We start from the raw sequence: 13,674 nt of genomic DNA on the forward strand, positions 1-13,674 counted from the left end.
GTCCTATGTTCCATCAGAAAGACAATTAGCCAATGTTCTAACAAAGGGGCTGAACAGTTCAAGTTTCCATGATCTTGTATCCAAGCTGGGAATGGAAGACATCTATTCCTCAGCTTCCATTCCTAGCTTGAGGGGGAGTGTCGAGATGTGACTGAGATGGAAATAAAGTTGTGAGAATTAATTCTAATTTCCTTAATTAAAGAAATTAGAATTTAAGGAAATTAGAATTAATTGGTAAATCTCTTAAATTAAGGAAATTAGAATAAATTTGTAATCCCTTAAATTAAGGGAATTAGTTAAATAGTTTCCTAGTTTTTCTCTTTTTTAATCTCCTATATAATACCTTGTATGATCAATTCAAAGAATAAGGAGAAATACAAATTATTTCTTTGATTTCCCACATAATATGCTTATTTGAAAGATTTATAGATTTTTATCTAAGTGTTACTTAGATGAGAATGCTTAGGTGGATGAGTGGCATGACATTTAGAGGCAAAATGTGAAATGAATGTATCCGTGCAAGGGTTGGTGTAGCTTCTGTGACAAACAAGATTGGAGAGAGTTGTCTTAGATTGTTTGGCCACTATAAACTTCAACCATCTGATGAGCCGGTTAGGAGAGTGGATGCTTTAGATTTGACTTATATTAAGAAAGGTAGAGGTAAACCTAAAAAGACTTGGGCATATTCTATAAAAAAAGATTGTAATTTATTAGAATTAAATGAAAATATGACTCTCAATAGGATACAATGGAGAAAAAGGATTCATGTTAGCCCACCCCACTTAGTGGGATAATAGCTTGTTGTTGTGAGGATATATAAATTTTTTGCTAGCCTCATACAATGCTTATAAGAATACATTGACATCCACAAAAACATGCAAAAAACTTCATGTTGATGCTTTTTTTTATGATAATATGTTGCTATTATAGCTTAAGAGGACGACTAATTAAAGTTTCCATCGGTGGCTATCATTGCTTTTGGTAAAGAAATAAAAAAGGAGTGATTGAGGGAAGGTAACAACAACTTGATTGCAATAATTTTGTCTGGCATTAGAGGCTGAGTGCTTTTAACGAAATTAGTTTGGCCGATGAGTAAAGTAGTTCTTTTAAGATTAAGGATAGAAAACAGTACGAAGGCCAGTTGTATTTGGCATTGTGTTTAATGTAATTGTTTTGTCTACAACATATGTGACATAATAGATAAATGGTAGTGAGGGAATACCTTGTGAGAGTGGTGCAGTCAACTGGCTTGTTTGATCAGGTTGGTTTGAGGCAAAAATTAGTCAACCTGAATATGGTAAATGTGAACTTGATCCGACATGTGATCACTTGAGTTGGCATTGAGTTAGTTCCAACCTTATGTGGAATTGGACATGAAAAAAAAAAATCTAGTAGTTATTGGTATTTTAAATGAAAAAATTAAAATGTAAGAGCACAAGTTATCAAGTGTGGTCAGTTCACGTTTTTCAAGCTGATCTATGTTTGAAAATGAACCAAATTTTTTCCTAGTGACTTATAGTTGGTTTAAACTAAACTATAATGTTTTAATCCATACGGTTTGACCAGGCACAGGATTTTCATATCTTTTTGGATTATGTTTTCATGTTGGGTTCAAAATTGACATCCTTAGAGTAACATGAGAAATGAATTGCTTACGGTGGGTAAGATGCATGCATATTGCTGGTTGATGCTTAATGCTCGATGCTTTCATGAGAAGCATTAACTATTGTAGAAGATGCCCAGGGAAGGTGAAAAATGCAACAAATTGAGCACATGGATCTATGGTTTGGATGCACATTGTAATGAGCGTGATGAAAATGGCTGTGTGAATCTTGTGTTTTGTGTGGAGTGGATGTGTTGAGATGGCTTTTGATTGTATGTATTTGATGCACTAAGGTTGATTCTCAATATATGGGTGGTTTCACGAGGCCTTAGTCACAAGAGCAAGGGTGCCGGAGTAAGTGGGAGGCATGAATTGTGACAGGATGGAAACTTATGTTGTTGGGTTGTAGAAGAAAAGAGTTGTGGCAATTTATTTGAGAGCAGAATAACAGGATTTTGGTGTAAATACCAAAATTGATGCAAGGTGAACTTACAAGACTTAGAGCGATCCACATACACAATTTCGATCTGAAAAGAGCACTCCTGTGGTTCCACTCAATTACATTTATTTATTAATGTTCAGTCATGAATTGAAGACACCAATCCCTATTCACAAAAATAGTTTTATAGGGATAATTCATTATAATTTAGTGTCAAATCTAATCTTGTTTGATATTAAATTTATTATTTAAAAATTATTCAATTTAAAACATGATTATCTAAGAGAATGACTAAACCAATAAAATTAAACAAATATAAATATGAGAAAATTTGCCAAAAGTAGAATCACGCTAGAAACAAAAAAAATGGCTAGTTCAACTCTGTTTTAGCTTGTTCTTACTCCTTTTTTATTAAATTTTGCGTGCTAATTCAGTTAAATAATCAACCAATTTACCACATCTAATTCTTGCTCTAACAGTAGCAAAAGGTGCACTAAGCTTGTTGAAATACTTTGATTATTTTCGTATGGACCCTTGTGTATTTATAGTTTGTTTACTTTGATTATTTTCGTATGGACCCTTGTGTATTTGATCTTTTAATGAACTTGCAACAATAGTAATTACCATTCATTTGTTGAAATACTTGCATTTATTTTTTTTCATTTTGGATTTATTTTTTATTTTTTTATATTGAATCTGATATGATCTCTTGTGGCCGACTATCCATTCTGTAATTAAACTTGGCAGTTGTCATTCTTGCACATTAAAGTTGTGTTGCTTTCCTTCAATTGTGAAATTGAGCTTTCTGTATGGTTTACTTTATGATGGCTGTGTTGACTTGAAATAGCTGATTTTTTTTTTAATTTATAATTGCTTGAATTAAATGATAATGAAACTGATATACATCTTGTTATCTACATAAAAATGAAGGTAAACGTTTATCAATAATAATGCTGTTGTTTCCTTGTTATTTATTCTGCGAAGTATAAAGCTTTTATCACTTGTTTATTTATTGCTTACATATGTGCTAAAGTCATTCTATAATGGCTTGCAGGGATCAATATTGTCTTTTCCCGAGCATCCCTTGGATGCTGTTCCTATTACATTATATTTCCAGAAAAGGGTACAAGATGGTGACATCATTTCTGGCTGTCAACAAGATTTTGAGTCACTATGGGAAAATGTTCTCCATGCAAATGAATGTGCTAAACCACAACCCGTCAGCGTGACCAGATACCAGAAAAATTTTTATCTAATGCTGAAAGATGTGTTGGATAACCATTCCCACCTTTTCACAAGTGCAGAAAAATGTTTAATAGGTAGAATGATGCTGTTAGTAATGCATGTTGTTGGGATTCAGCAATGATCTCATATAATTTTTTTTTTGTCAGGATATTTTTCTTCATTGTCGGATGATGCACAGAGGCTTTTTGTTCGATTATATACTCGAAAAGGTCTTGTATCCAAAAACATTAGTTTTAATAGATCATGAACATAGAACAAAATTATATTTGCTGGGGTCAAATATAAGAAGATGAAGTTTGGATTAGTTTTATTAAAGTTTGGGAAATATTTGAAAGCATATGGACTTTTTAGCCCTAAGCTAAATTGATATATGATTGCAGATTGTTCTTGTATATTTCTTGTAGAGGTTATCAATTTATATCATTTCTCAATAAAAACAGTAATGCTAGTGAATGCTTTCACGTATTTGTTATCCAAAAGATAATATTTCCATGAGAACAGATTTTTTTTGACTGATGATTCAATGTATGGCATATTATGATTGTACACCATTACATTATAATGTCCATTTGTGCTTTTATCAGAGCTTGATTGATTTCACGTAATAAAGTTCTTGTGAATGTGTTAAATGCTAAGATCATTAATTACAACTGAGTTTGTTGATTGACCAGTTAGTATTTTAAAATGTCTATATTTGGTTCACATGTTCTGTTTCAGCCAAACAATCAACATAGAATGCTATATTCCATAGACAAGATTTAGGCTAATATACTACTACTCTCTTATTTGCAGCATGCCAATATATTAATGAGAAAGGGCAGGCCTTGGAGAAATGGTCAGATTGCCTCAATTTTTATCTGAATTATATGCATTAATCATCAAATTAATGACTTTGCAATTTTACGATAATCCTGCATAATCAGTTCTTCTCAGGCTTTACATTGGTGTGAATGTCATTCGTTGTGTGCCATCAAGATATTCAAGGATCACAAGCAAACAAATTTAGATGCCCAAGTTATCAAAATAAAGTCTTGCTTGTCTCGGAAAAATTATTGGCCTTGCCTGATTAAAATAAATTAAGAATAGATTGATCGGTCAGAAACAAAAAAGCTTGCTTCTAAAGGGGATGGTTTTGTTATGGAGAGTATTAAATCTAAAACTTGTATATTGGGAAGCTTTATTTTAGGTAACTTAATTATAAAATGTTTAATTATGTGATTTTTTCTATATTAGAAAAATTCTTAATGTATATAGATAGGAGTGTATGTAAAAATGTAATATATGCTTTCAATTGAGGAATAAGAAGAAAGGAGGATTTCCTGACTCATGATATTAGAGCCTTGTTGAATTATTCTCGTTTGTATCTTATCGAGGAATCATTCCTCTTCGGCTTGATTTCGACATTGGGCTCTGGGAATCCATCATCTTCGGCTCGGGCTTGTTCCCTAATGTGTCGTATGCTTTGAACTACATCATCTCCAAGGCCTTAAACGAGTTTGTTTGCGTCCCAAGGGCATCATCCCATGGTGACATCATCTGCATTGTGGTTATTATCCTATGATGTCTTAGTTTGTCTAGTTCTACTTCATCTATATCAACCTCGCCTTCGACTTTATCTTCCTTCGACGTCGGCTTCCTTCAGAAGCAATTTGTCTGCTTTGTCTTCTTCCTATTTGACTACATCATCTTCTTCTTAGATTGCATCATCGCTTGTCTTATTCGTCTGCCTAAGTAGACTGTGTTAAAAGTTTCGTTCAGCTGCTTCGCTTTCATCCTTTTCGACTTCGTCGAATGCTTCCTTTAGCTTCGCTGCGTGCTCATCTTTGTCCGATTCATTTGGATTTCGTTTCAGCCTTCGACTTGCCTGTACTTAATCTCATATTTGGTGATAATTATGGTTGTACAACAAATATATAGTGTAATAAGATTGGTTTCATCAATGACTACAATTATTATTATCAGTATGAAACCATGAGATTTTACTTGAGAGTATTTCTTAGGAGAGTCACCTTATTGAAAATCTCCCAATTGAGATTAATTTGCTCAACTTTTGATACAAATATGAAGACTCTATTGAACCTGATCAATCTGGTCATATTAGTCATTGCGACTGTGTTAAAGATGTGTTGGAGGAATTATCATTTGTGTTTTCTGGGAAAAAAATATTTCCTGAATCTTTGATGTATGCAAGGAGTTCTATCAAGTTGAACAAAATGATCAATCACTTTACACATATCACATGCACTTTAAATGTTTTTATGAAGAATTAAATGTACTATTGCCCTTTAGTATTGATGTATGGACTTAGCAGGCTTAAAGAGAATAAATGACTATTATGAGTTTTCTCGTTGGCCTCAGCTCGCAGTATAAAGATGTGAAATCACAGATCCTATTTAATCAAAGAGTTCTACTCTAATGGAAGCATATATTAGAGTGTTGCAGAATATTTCGAGTTCGTACAATAGTGCTCTTGCTAGTTAGAAAAATATTGACATCAGTAAATATCAGTCTCAAGGCAATTATGAAAGTGAAATTCCGTATTTTGGAAATCAAGGCTTGAGGTTATTTTGCTATTACTATGTTGAACCTGGTCATACTAACAAAACGTATAAGAAGTTACTTAAAAAGAATCAGAATGGTTCTTAATCATAGCCAGCTCACATGGTCACTATTAATGAGGCTTCTCAAAGTCACTCTCTTGATTTCTGCCGATGAATATGCTAAATTTATCCAATTTCAGGAAGCATCCAAGCAAACGCCCTCTGTCACTGCCTTTGCTGAGTTAGGTTGCAATGATTCTTTGCTCTTCCACACGACGGGTCATGATTCTGGTGCCACATGACAGATAATCCAACTCCCTCACGTTTCATAACATCTTTCTTCTGTTACCTTAGTAGATGGATTTATCTCTAATATTCTTGGTTCCGACACCATTAGTGTTACAGGTATATTACCTTTATCATGTTGTTAACAAGATACACATGCTTTTAATTGTTGTATCTTATTATAACTTGACTATTGCCTTTTTCAGGATCTTATGATTTAGAAGATTATTGATAAATAATTAGAATGTGTGTGTTGAGAGGGCTATGCATTTTGGATCACAAATTACCTCGACCCATAGCCTATTCGAGCACCTTATCTCTGTTTTGGATCTATTTTTGATTAGAGTATCCATCACCACTAAAGCTAACAAAGTTATATTTTCAGTTTCAGCAATTTCCTTCTATAAATTGTGAGTTGTGTCAATTTGCTAAACAACATCGTTTGTTTTCTGCTCCTAGATTAATATAAGAGTTGTTCATAATTTTGAGTTGGTTCATTTTGCTGTATGGGGACATTGTCCTGTTTTATCCATTGGATTACAATATATTATCATTTTTATGGATGATTTTTTCTTGCATGACTTGGATTTACCTTATTAAATCTCGTTTTGAGTTACTATCACATTTTCAATCCTTTTATATGAAACTCAATTCAATGTTTTGTTAAGATTCTGTTATGGCAAAATGCCAAAGAAAATTTTTCTGCGTCTTTTCAGACATACATGACAAAACAAGTGGCTTCACCGGTCATCATGTGTCGATACTCCATCCTAAAATGTAGTAATTGAAATGAACAATATACATCTTCTTGATCTTTTGTTTGAAACTAACGACCCAAGTAGTTCTTGGTTGATTCAGTTTCTATTGCATGGTTTTTGATCAATCAGATACCTTGTACTGTTTTATAGAACTAAATACCCTACCAAGTTCTATTTCCAAATACTTTTTTCCCATTGAATCATGTATATTTTTTACATTTGTCCATAGGTTTCTAAATTGAATCTTAAGTCATGAATGTTTCTTTCTTGGATCTCTCGTTTGCAAAAAAGGGTTTCAAAACATTTTTCCCTCTGTTTTCGTGGTTTTTGTTGATGTCACCTTTCATGAACATACCATATTCTTTTGTGACCATCGCTGCCTAATTCAACTTTATTTGTTGCACTAGTGCCTCTGCCTAGACCACCCATCACCAGTTTTTATCGAGAAGACCTTGCCCCCCTAATCCTAGTTTGACATCAATATCTTCTTTTTCAGTGGATCCTTCTCCTAATGACCCTGATTACCTTATTTCTCTTGAAAAAGTTAAATATCAATGCGCCTGCCCATTTTTTCTTGTGTTAACTATGACCAGTTATATTTTATTGCTTCCCTTGAATTTGTTGAGGACCAGAGATATGTTCTACAAGCCCTATAGCATTTTGGGTGGCGGGCAACGATTTTTAATGAAATGGACGCCTTAACTTAAGATGGAACGTGGGAATTAGTTTGAATTTAAACTTATAAATTTCAATAATATGTTCGGGAAATTAAAAATTATAATTTTTTAACAACTAATAAAGAGATTTATATACATACCACATAAATTTTGCATAACAACATAAAAGACGAAGATATCCTTCAATTCATGCAAACCACTATTAAATTTAACTGGAAATATGATTTAGGACCAATTTGGAGCAACTTGTAATAATCTGGGATTAAATTAGAGATTCTAAAACTCTGGGACTAAACTGAACACTTCTTAATGTTGTGAGAACTATTTTGGGCATTTACTCTTTTTATTTATGTTATCTAACTGTTAGAGAAAACATCGAACCACAAACATTACATCCAAGATAATTAACATTAGTTGCATTACGTCAACAAATTACATCTGGAAGTTCTTAATCAATTCTTGTTTCGAATGTGCTTGGGCCTTCTTGTTCAAACTATTTAGTGCTTTCCTTTGCTCCGCTATTTAATAACTTCTACAAGGTTGTATGCATTTTACTCTTTGAAACTTTTTCATGCTATATCTACTTCAGGGCCTTTGTTTCGGTTGTCTAATATTTCCTACAAGGAGATTTCAGATTTAAATGCAGCAATCCATGAATTGCAGGGTAACACGTTATTCTTCTGTTTTATTTTATTTGATGCTTATTAATTTTATGCTACAAGCCCTTTTTTTGGTCTACAGTGACTGGCTACCTCTGTTCACTTTTTCTAGTGCCCAAACATTTAAGTACAACATGAAAGAAGCTCTTGATTTGTTGACTGTTTCTGAATTGCAACAAATTTCAAATCAACGGCTATCTAAGGTTTATACTTGACTGTTTAACTTGAATTTAAATCTGCAACACGTACACCTTTAGCAAATTTTTGTTGTTTCTGTAGATTTTCAGTGCTCTTTTTGTTGCTAGAAGTAAAAAGAAACTGTATTAAAAATGGCGAGTTTATTTAGTTCCATCATTTGTTTGGTTGTATTTAGAAATATATTTGAATCTTAGAGTAAAAAAACATTAAATTTTTTTAAAGTGAGGATTTTATATTCATACATAAAATGAGCAAAAGGATGATCAGCATTTTTTATATCGTGTTTTTGATCAAATGAACAAGCGAGTGTTAGATTATTTGAATTGGATGATCTTCCATGAAAGCAGAAGTATTTGTATTCATTGTGTTTTAACACAAATCGATTGTTGGAAAGAGAATCTTACACTGGTTTTCTTATAGGATGTCTTGTTTTATTGTACATTCAATCAGAACTTCATAGACATTTATGTGGAATTCATCGTTTATGCATTTTAAAATTGTTGCTGCCCATATCCCTAAGAGCACTGATGCTAAAATAATCAATGATAGTGTTTGATTGAAGATCTCGTGCGAGAGGGCAGTTTGTAATTGGACCCAGTTGGAGATTTATTACTCCCACTATGGCCCAAGTCATATAGAACCATTGATTTCGGCTTTGCTTCTGTGAAAATCAAGATAAAATCTGGTGGCACCAGTAGATAGAAGCCAGAGGATTTGGGTGGGGAGCCTGAATGCAGGTATGAATGGATAGCGTTTAGGGAAAATTACATAGCTAGAAGGATTCCTGTAATCTGCAAGGCCTTTGGATCTATAAGAGCAAATTAATATTGGAGGGTTTGATTTGGCCGAGTGAACCTTCGAAGAGATGGCAGGCATTGTAGCAAACCGTCGACACGAATCTCAAAGCAATCAAACGGCTCAGGATGATAGCTGGACAATCAAGACATCTGGTTACAAGAACATGATCCAAGTCGACCATTCAATGACCTACAACTCAATTGGAGCCACCCGACACATTATGTCGAGGGATTCAATCGGAGTGTCATGCCTATAGTCTTGAACCTTCTAAACTCTTCACAAGTGCGTTGGACTGCAACATATTGACCGACCAGTCTTTTACTACGACAGACACGATTGACACTCTACCGGTCGCCTTGGTCGACCAACTGATTACCGACACATGTGAATTCAAATTGTAATATAGATTTGATAACCAATCATCACGAGTAAATTGCATTAAGGTCGGTTTCCATAACCGTCCCCTCTATTTAATTGTACAAATACACCTCTATAAATAAAAGACAGAAGGACGAATAAAAAAACCTCTCCCCATTTCTCCGCAAAGACTTCCTCAATTATTTTTACTCTCTCGCATACCCCTTCTCACTGCTCTAACCGTTGTTTTCACAAATGATAATTTAGAATTTAACATCCTAAAAAGTGGTGCGGTGAGCGTGGACATGCCCCGGACGAGAAGCAGAGCCAACTACGAAGGGAGAATCCCTGTGGAGAGAAATAACACCTATGGAGTTCAATAGGGAGACGGTGCCCCAAGACATACATGAAGAGGTCCAGGTATCACGAACGCAAATAATGAACCAGTTTGAGGCTCTTCGAGTGGTTATGATCTTGCAAAACAACGGTTGGCCCCACAACCGACCAACAGAAGGACCAAGAGATTCCCACCCGGTAGATAGCATCTGGTGGACCGAGTGAAAACGTTTGCTTGGTCGGTCATGGGTCGCACCTTCTCCCGAATGATTCGAGAAACAATACTCGTGACGAAGCATAGGAGTCCTCACTTCGATCCCTATAAAAGGAAGAGCAACTCGGCCGACAACCTCGCTTCTTTTGAAATCGACAGTCGGAGTCCTACAGATCGATGACACCATGAAGTGTCGGTTGTTCCTGACCACGCTGAAAGAAGCCGTGCTCCAATGGTTCAACAGCTTAACAAACGGAGTCATTCCGCCGTTCTTTGAATTTCGAAAGCTTTTCCAAGCGCACTTTGCTAACATACAGAAATCAAGAAAGGACACTGAAACTCTGCTTCATATTAGACAAGGGGAGAATGATAGTCTGTGGGCTTACATCACCCATTTTTAAAAGGAAATGCTAGAGGTAAAGAATTTAGTGCGCCTCATTGCCGAACCGCTCTGAAATGTGGGATCTACAGTAAGCGATTCAAGTATGACCTGAACCTACTCAAGCCAAGGACCTTCGTGGAGGTCTTGGAACTAGTAAATGATAACATTGCCACCAAAGAAGACCTTATGGAATCCTCGGAAATTAAACCGAAGGTATCCGGCCACCGGCCACAAAATCGGCAGGATCAGGAACGACAAAAGGTAAAAGAGTGAACAAGCCCTTGACCGATGGTCGAATGACAACCCAAGGTCACAGGACAACCGAAAGAGCAGCCGAAGCAGCCAAAGTCAACAGTGGTGCTTCTCTGACTAGCGGTCGACCCAATAGTTCAAGTGACCTCACATATATTAGGAGTTGCAAGGTTCGACATCTTTGAACGTGTCGATAGCCAAACTAGTCCAGACCATTCAAAATAAAGACTACTTCAAGAAAGCCCCTCCGCTAAAAACTGCACTATTACTGCTCAATTCGAACAAATTTGTGTTTTCCATCGAGATCACGAGCACAAAACGGAGGAATGGCGCCACCTGAAAATATTGGTAGAGGAGTTTATTCGTGCCAAAAAATTAAAGGAGTTAATCGCCATTGGAGCCCACACACAACGATAGGGAAAGGCCCAGCAGAGGGGCCCGCGGATGAACCTGTTCCGACAAACAAAATCTACCTTGAGGTGGATAGTTATCTCGACTGCCTTAGAGACACCAGTCGGGAGAGGTATGTTCTGTCAACTCTTACACTCGAGCTCACCTTCCAGTCACTTTCACAGATGCAGATCTCCCTCTGAAGGGAAACCCACACAACGAGGCAATCGTTGTCACAACACTCATAAACAACTATCAGGTGGGCAACATCGTAGTCTACACCGGGAGTTTAATTAATATCCTGTTCAAAACGGTATTCGACAAAATGGGACTCAAAACCGACCGATTGGTGACACCGGCCGACCCGTTGCTCAGCTTCTCATGTCAGAAGAAAGATGCTCTGGGCATGATCGTGTTGCCTGTCTAATGGGGAGAATGAGAAAAACAATTTACGAATACCAAGAGCTTTTTGTTGATAGAATCCCCGCTGATCTACAATGCATGCTTCGGTCGAGCATTGTTGAACAACTATCAAGCAATGGCTTCGACTTACCACGTGGCTGTAAAATTCTCTGGAGAGGGGGAGATGATCACAGTCCAAGAGAACTTGGAGCATCCATAAGCTGCTATCTTCGGGTGGTCAACAGTGTCGACTAGGAATCGCTCGACGTTCAAATTCATAGGGAGGGAGGTCTCAAGACCAGTGAGACCATCCTCCGGGTACCCGCAACCAGTGAGGATGTGCCTGGTGAAATTTTTCTAATTAGCAAGTACTTTGAAGCAGGGCACAGAGATTTATTGATCCTGACTTTCCACACGCATTGAAATGTTTTCGCCTGGACAGCCTGGAGATAACTGGAGTCCCAGCCGACGTTGCGTGCCATCGACTCAGTATCAACGCTTTCACTCGACCGGTGCATTAGAAACTTCGATAGACCGTAAGGGTCTTGGCTAAACCGATAGCAGCAGAAGTCCAGAAGCTGAAAGCAGCGAGCTACGTCAGCGAGGTGCAGTACCCTACCCGGCTCTCGAACGTGGTGATGGTTCAGAAGCCCAATGACAAATAGAAGATGTGCGTCGACTTCACTAACCTTAACCCTGCATGTCTGAAAGCCACCTACCCCTTACTAAGGATCGACACATTGGTTGATTCGGCAGTCGGCTACTCCGTGATGAGTTTTCTCGACTCAGGATATATACAGATAATGATGCATCTGACCGACACAAATAAAACAACTTTTATTACTGCACAAAGAGTTATTTGTTTCACTGTAATGTCTTTCGGGCTAAAAAATGCCGGGGCAATCTATCAACTCGTTATGAATGTAATTTTTTTGAATTAGAAAGGGAAAAATATTGAGGTGTATGTAGATGATGTCCTAATAAAAAGTAGATCTGCTAAACAATATAGAGAAAATCTAAAAGAGACCTTTAAAACCCTTAAAAAATTTAACAAGAAGTTAAATCCTTCGAAGTGCACCGTTGGAGCATCGACTAGCAAATTCCTGGGTCTTTTGTTAACCGTCGATGGTTTGAAAGCCAAACCAAAGAAGATTCAGGCAATCCTAGACATGCCTTCCCCTTGGAACGCCAAAGAAATACAAATTCTAGCCGAGCGAGTGGCAGGACTCAACCACTTCATTTCAAAGTTTGGCGACAAATGTGCAGCATTCTTCAAAGCTCTTAGTAAATACCAACGCTTTGAATGGGTAGCCAATTGCAAATTGACACTCAGAGACCTTAAAAAGGCCCTAGCATTGCCACCGCTACTCCAAAGTCCGAAGCTAGCAGAGGAATTGTCGTTATACCTCATGGTCAGGTGAGATGTGGTCAGCTCCGTACTAATCAGAGAAGAAATGGGAAAACAATTTTCGGTGTATTACACTTAGCCGAGTTCTCTGAGGCGCCAATACCAGGTACCAATTATGGAAAAACTAGCATTTGCTTTAATTTTATTTTCTCGCTAGCTCCGATCGTATTTTCAGGTGTTTCCGATCTGAGCCATCACCGATTAATCTCCAAAGTCTGTGCTTACACAACCAAACATTCTCTGATTAATCTCTAAAGTTTGTGCTTACACAACCAAACATTCTGGTCAATTGCTGAAGTAGGCAGTGGAACTCAGTGAGTACGACATCAAGTACGTCCCCCGGACAGCTATCAAGGCGCAGACGATCATCGATTTTTTGGTAGACCTCTCTGAAGTAGATGAACCACGCGAAGAAGACTCTGCCGGCGATAGGAGCTGGGTCTTACACGTCTACGAAGCATCCAAGCAAGCAACCGTTGGACTGGGATTGACGTTGAGCAACCCGATCGAAGAACATATCTATCAGTCTGTTGCAGTGGAGTATAAAGTTGCAAATAACCAAGCAGAGTATGAAGCACTGATTGTCGGGTATATGAAATTGGCGCTCGAGATTTGTTGGTAAAATCATACTCCATATTGGTAGTCAATCATGTTAACAAAGAATTTGAGACCTGAGACGAGCTATTGACCAAATATCTTGCCAAGACGCGAAGGAAGAGTTTCTATAAATA

The 13,674-nt window shown here is 36.9% G+C and overlaps 1 protein-coding gene across 2 annotated transcripts in view; it reads left to right on the top strand.

Moving 5' to 3' along the window:
- LOC110030151 (fanconi-associated nuclease 1 homolog) overlaps positions 1–8,403 on the top strand; it is a 39,939-nt gene extending 31,536 nt beyond the window's left edge. The window contains exons 5-9 of one of the 2 annotated variants that reach the window (XR_002294631.1): positions 3,097–3,361; positions 3,434–3,496; positions 4,080–4,122; positions 8,137–8,211; positions 8,289–8,369. Coding sequence is in view for 1 of the 2 variants with exons in the window: in XM_020732736.1 (XP_020588395.1) it covers positions 3,097–3,361; positions 3,434–3,496; positions 8,137–8,211; positions 8,289–8,344 (459 nt within the window). In the remaining variant the exon portion in view is untranslated. Of the gene's footprint in view, positions 1–3,096; positions 3,362–3,433; positions 3,497–4,079; positions 4,123–8,136; positions 8,212–8,288 lie in introns of both variants that reach the window. The other variant, XM_020732736.1, reaches the window with a different exon arrangement.
- The last annotated feature ends 5,271 nt before the right edge of the window (positions 8,404–13,674 follow it).

This window comes from Phalaenopsis equestris, unplaced genomic scaffold (assembly GCF_001263595.1).
Source record: "Phalaenopsis equestris unplaced genomic scaffold, ASM126359v1 Scaffold000667, whole genome shotgun sequence".
Taxonomy (NCBI): Eukaryota; Viridiplantae; Streptophyta; class Magnoliopsida; order Asparagales; family Orchidaceae; genus Phalaenopsis; species Phalaenopsis equestris.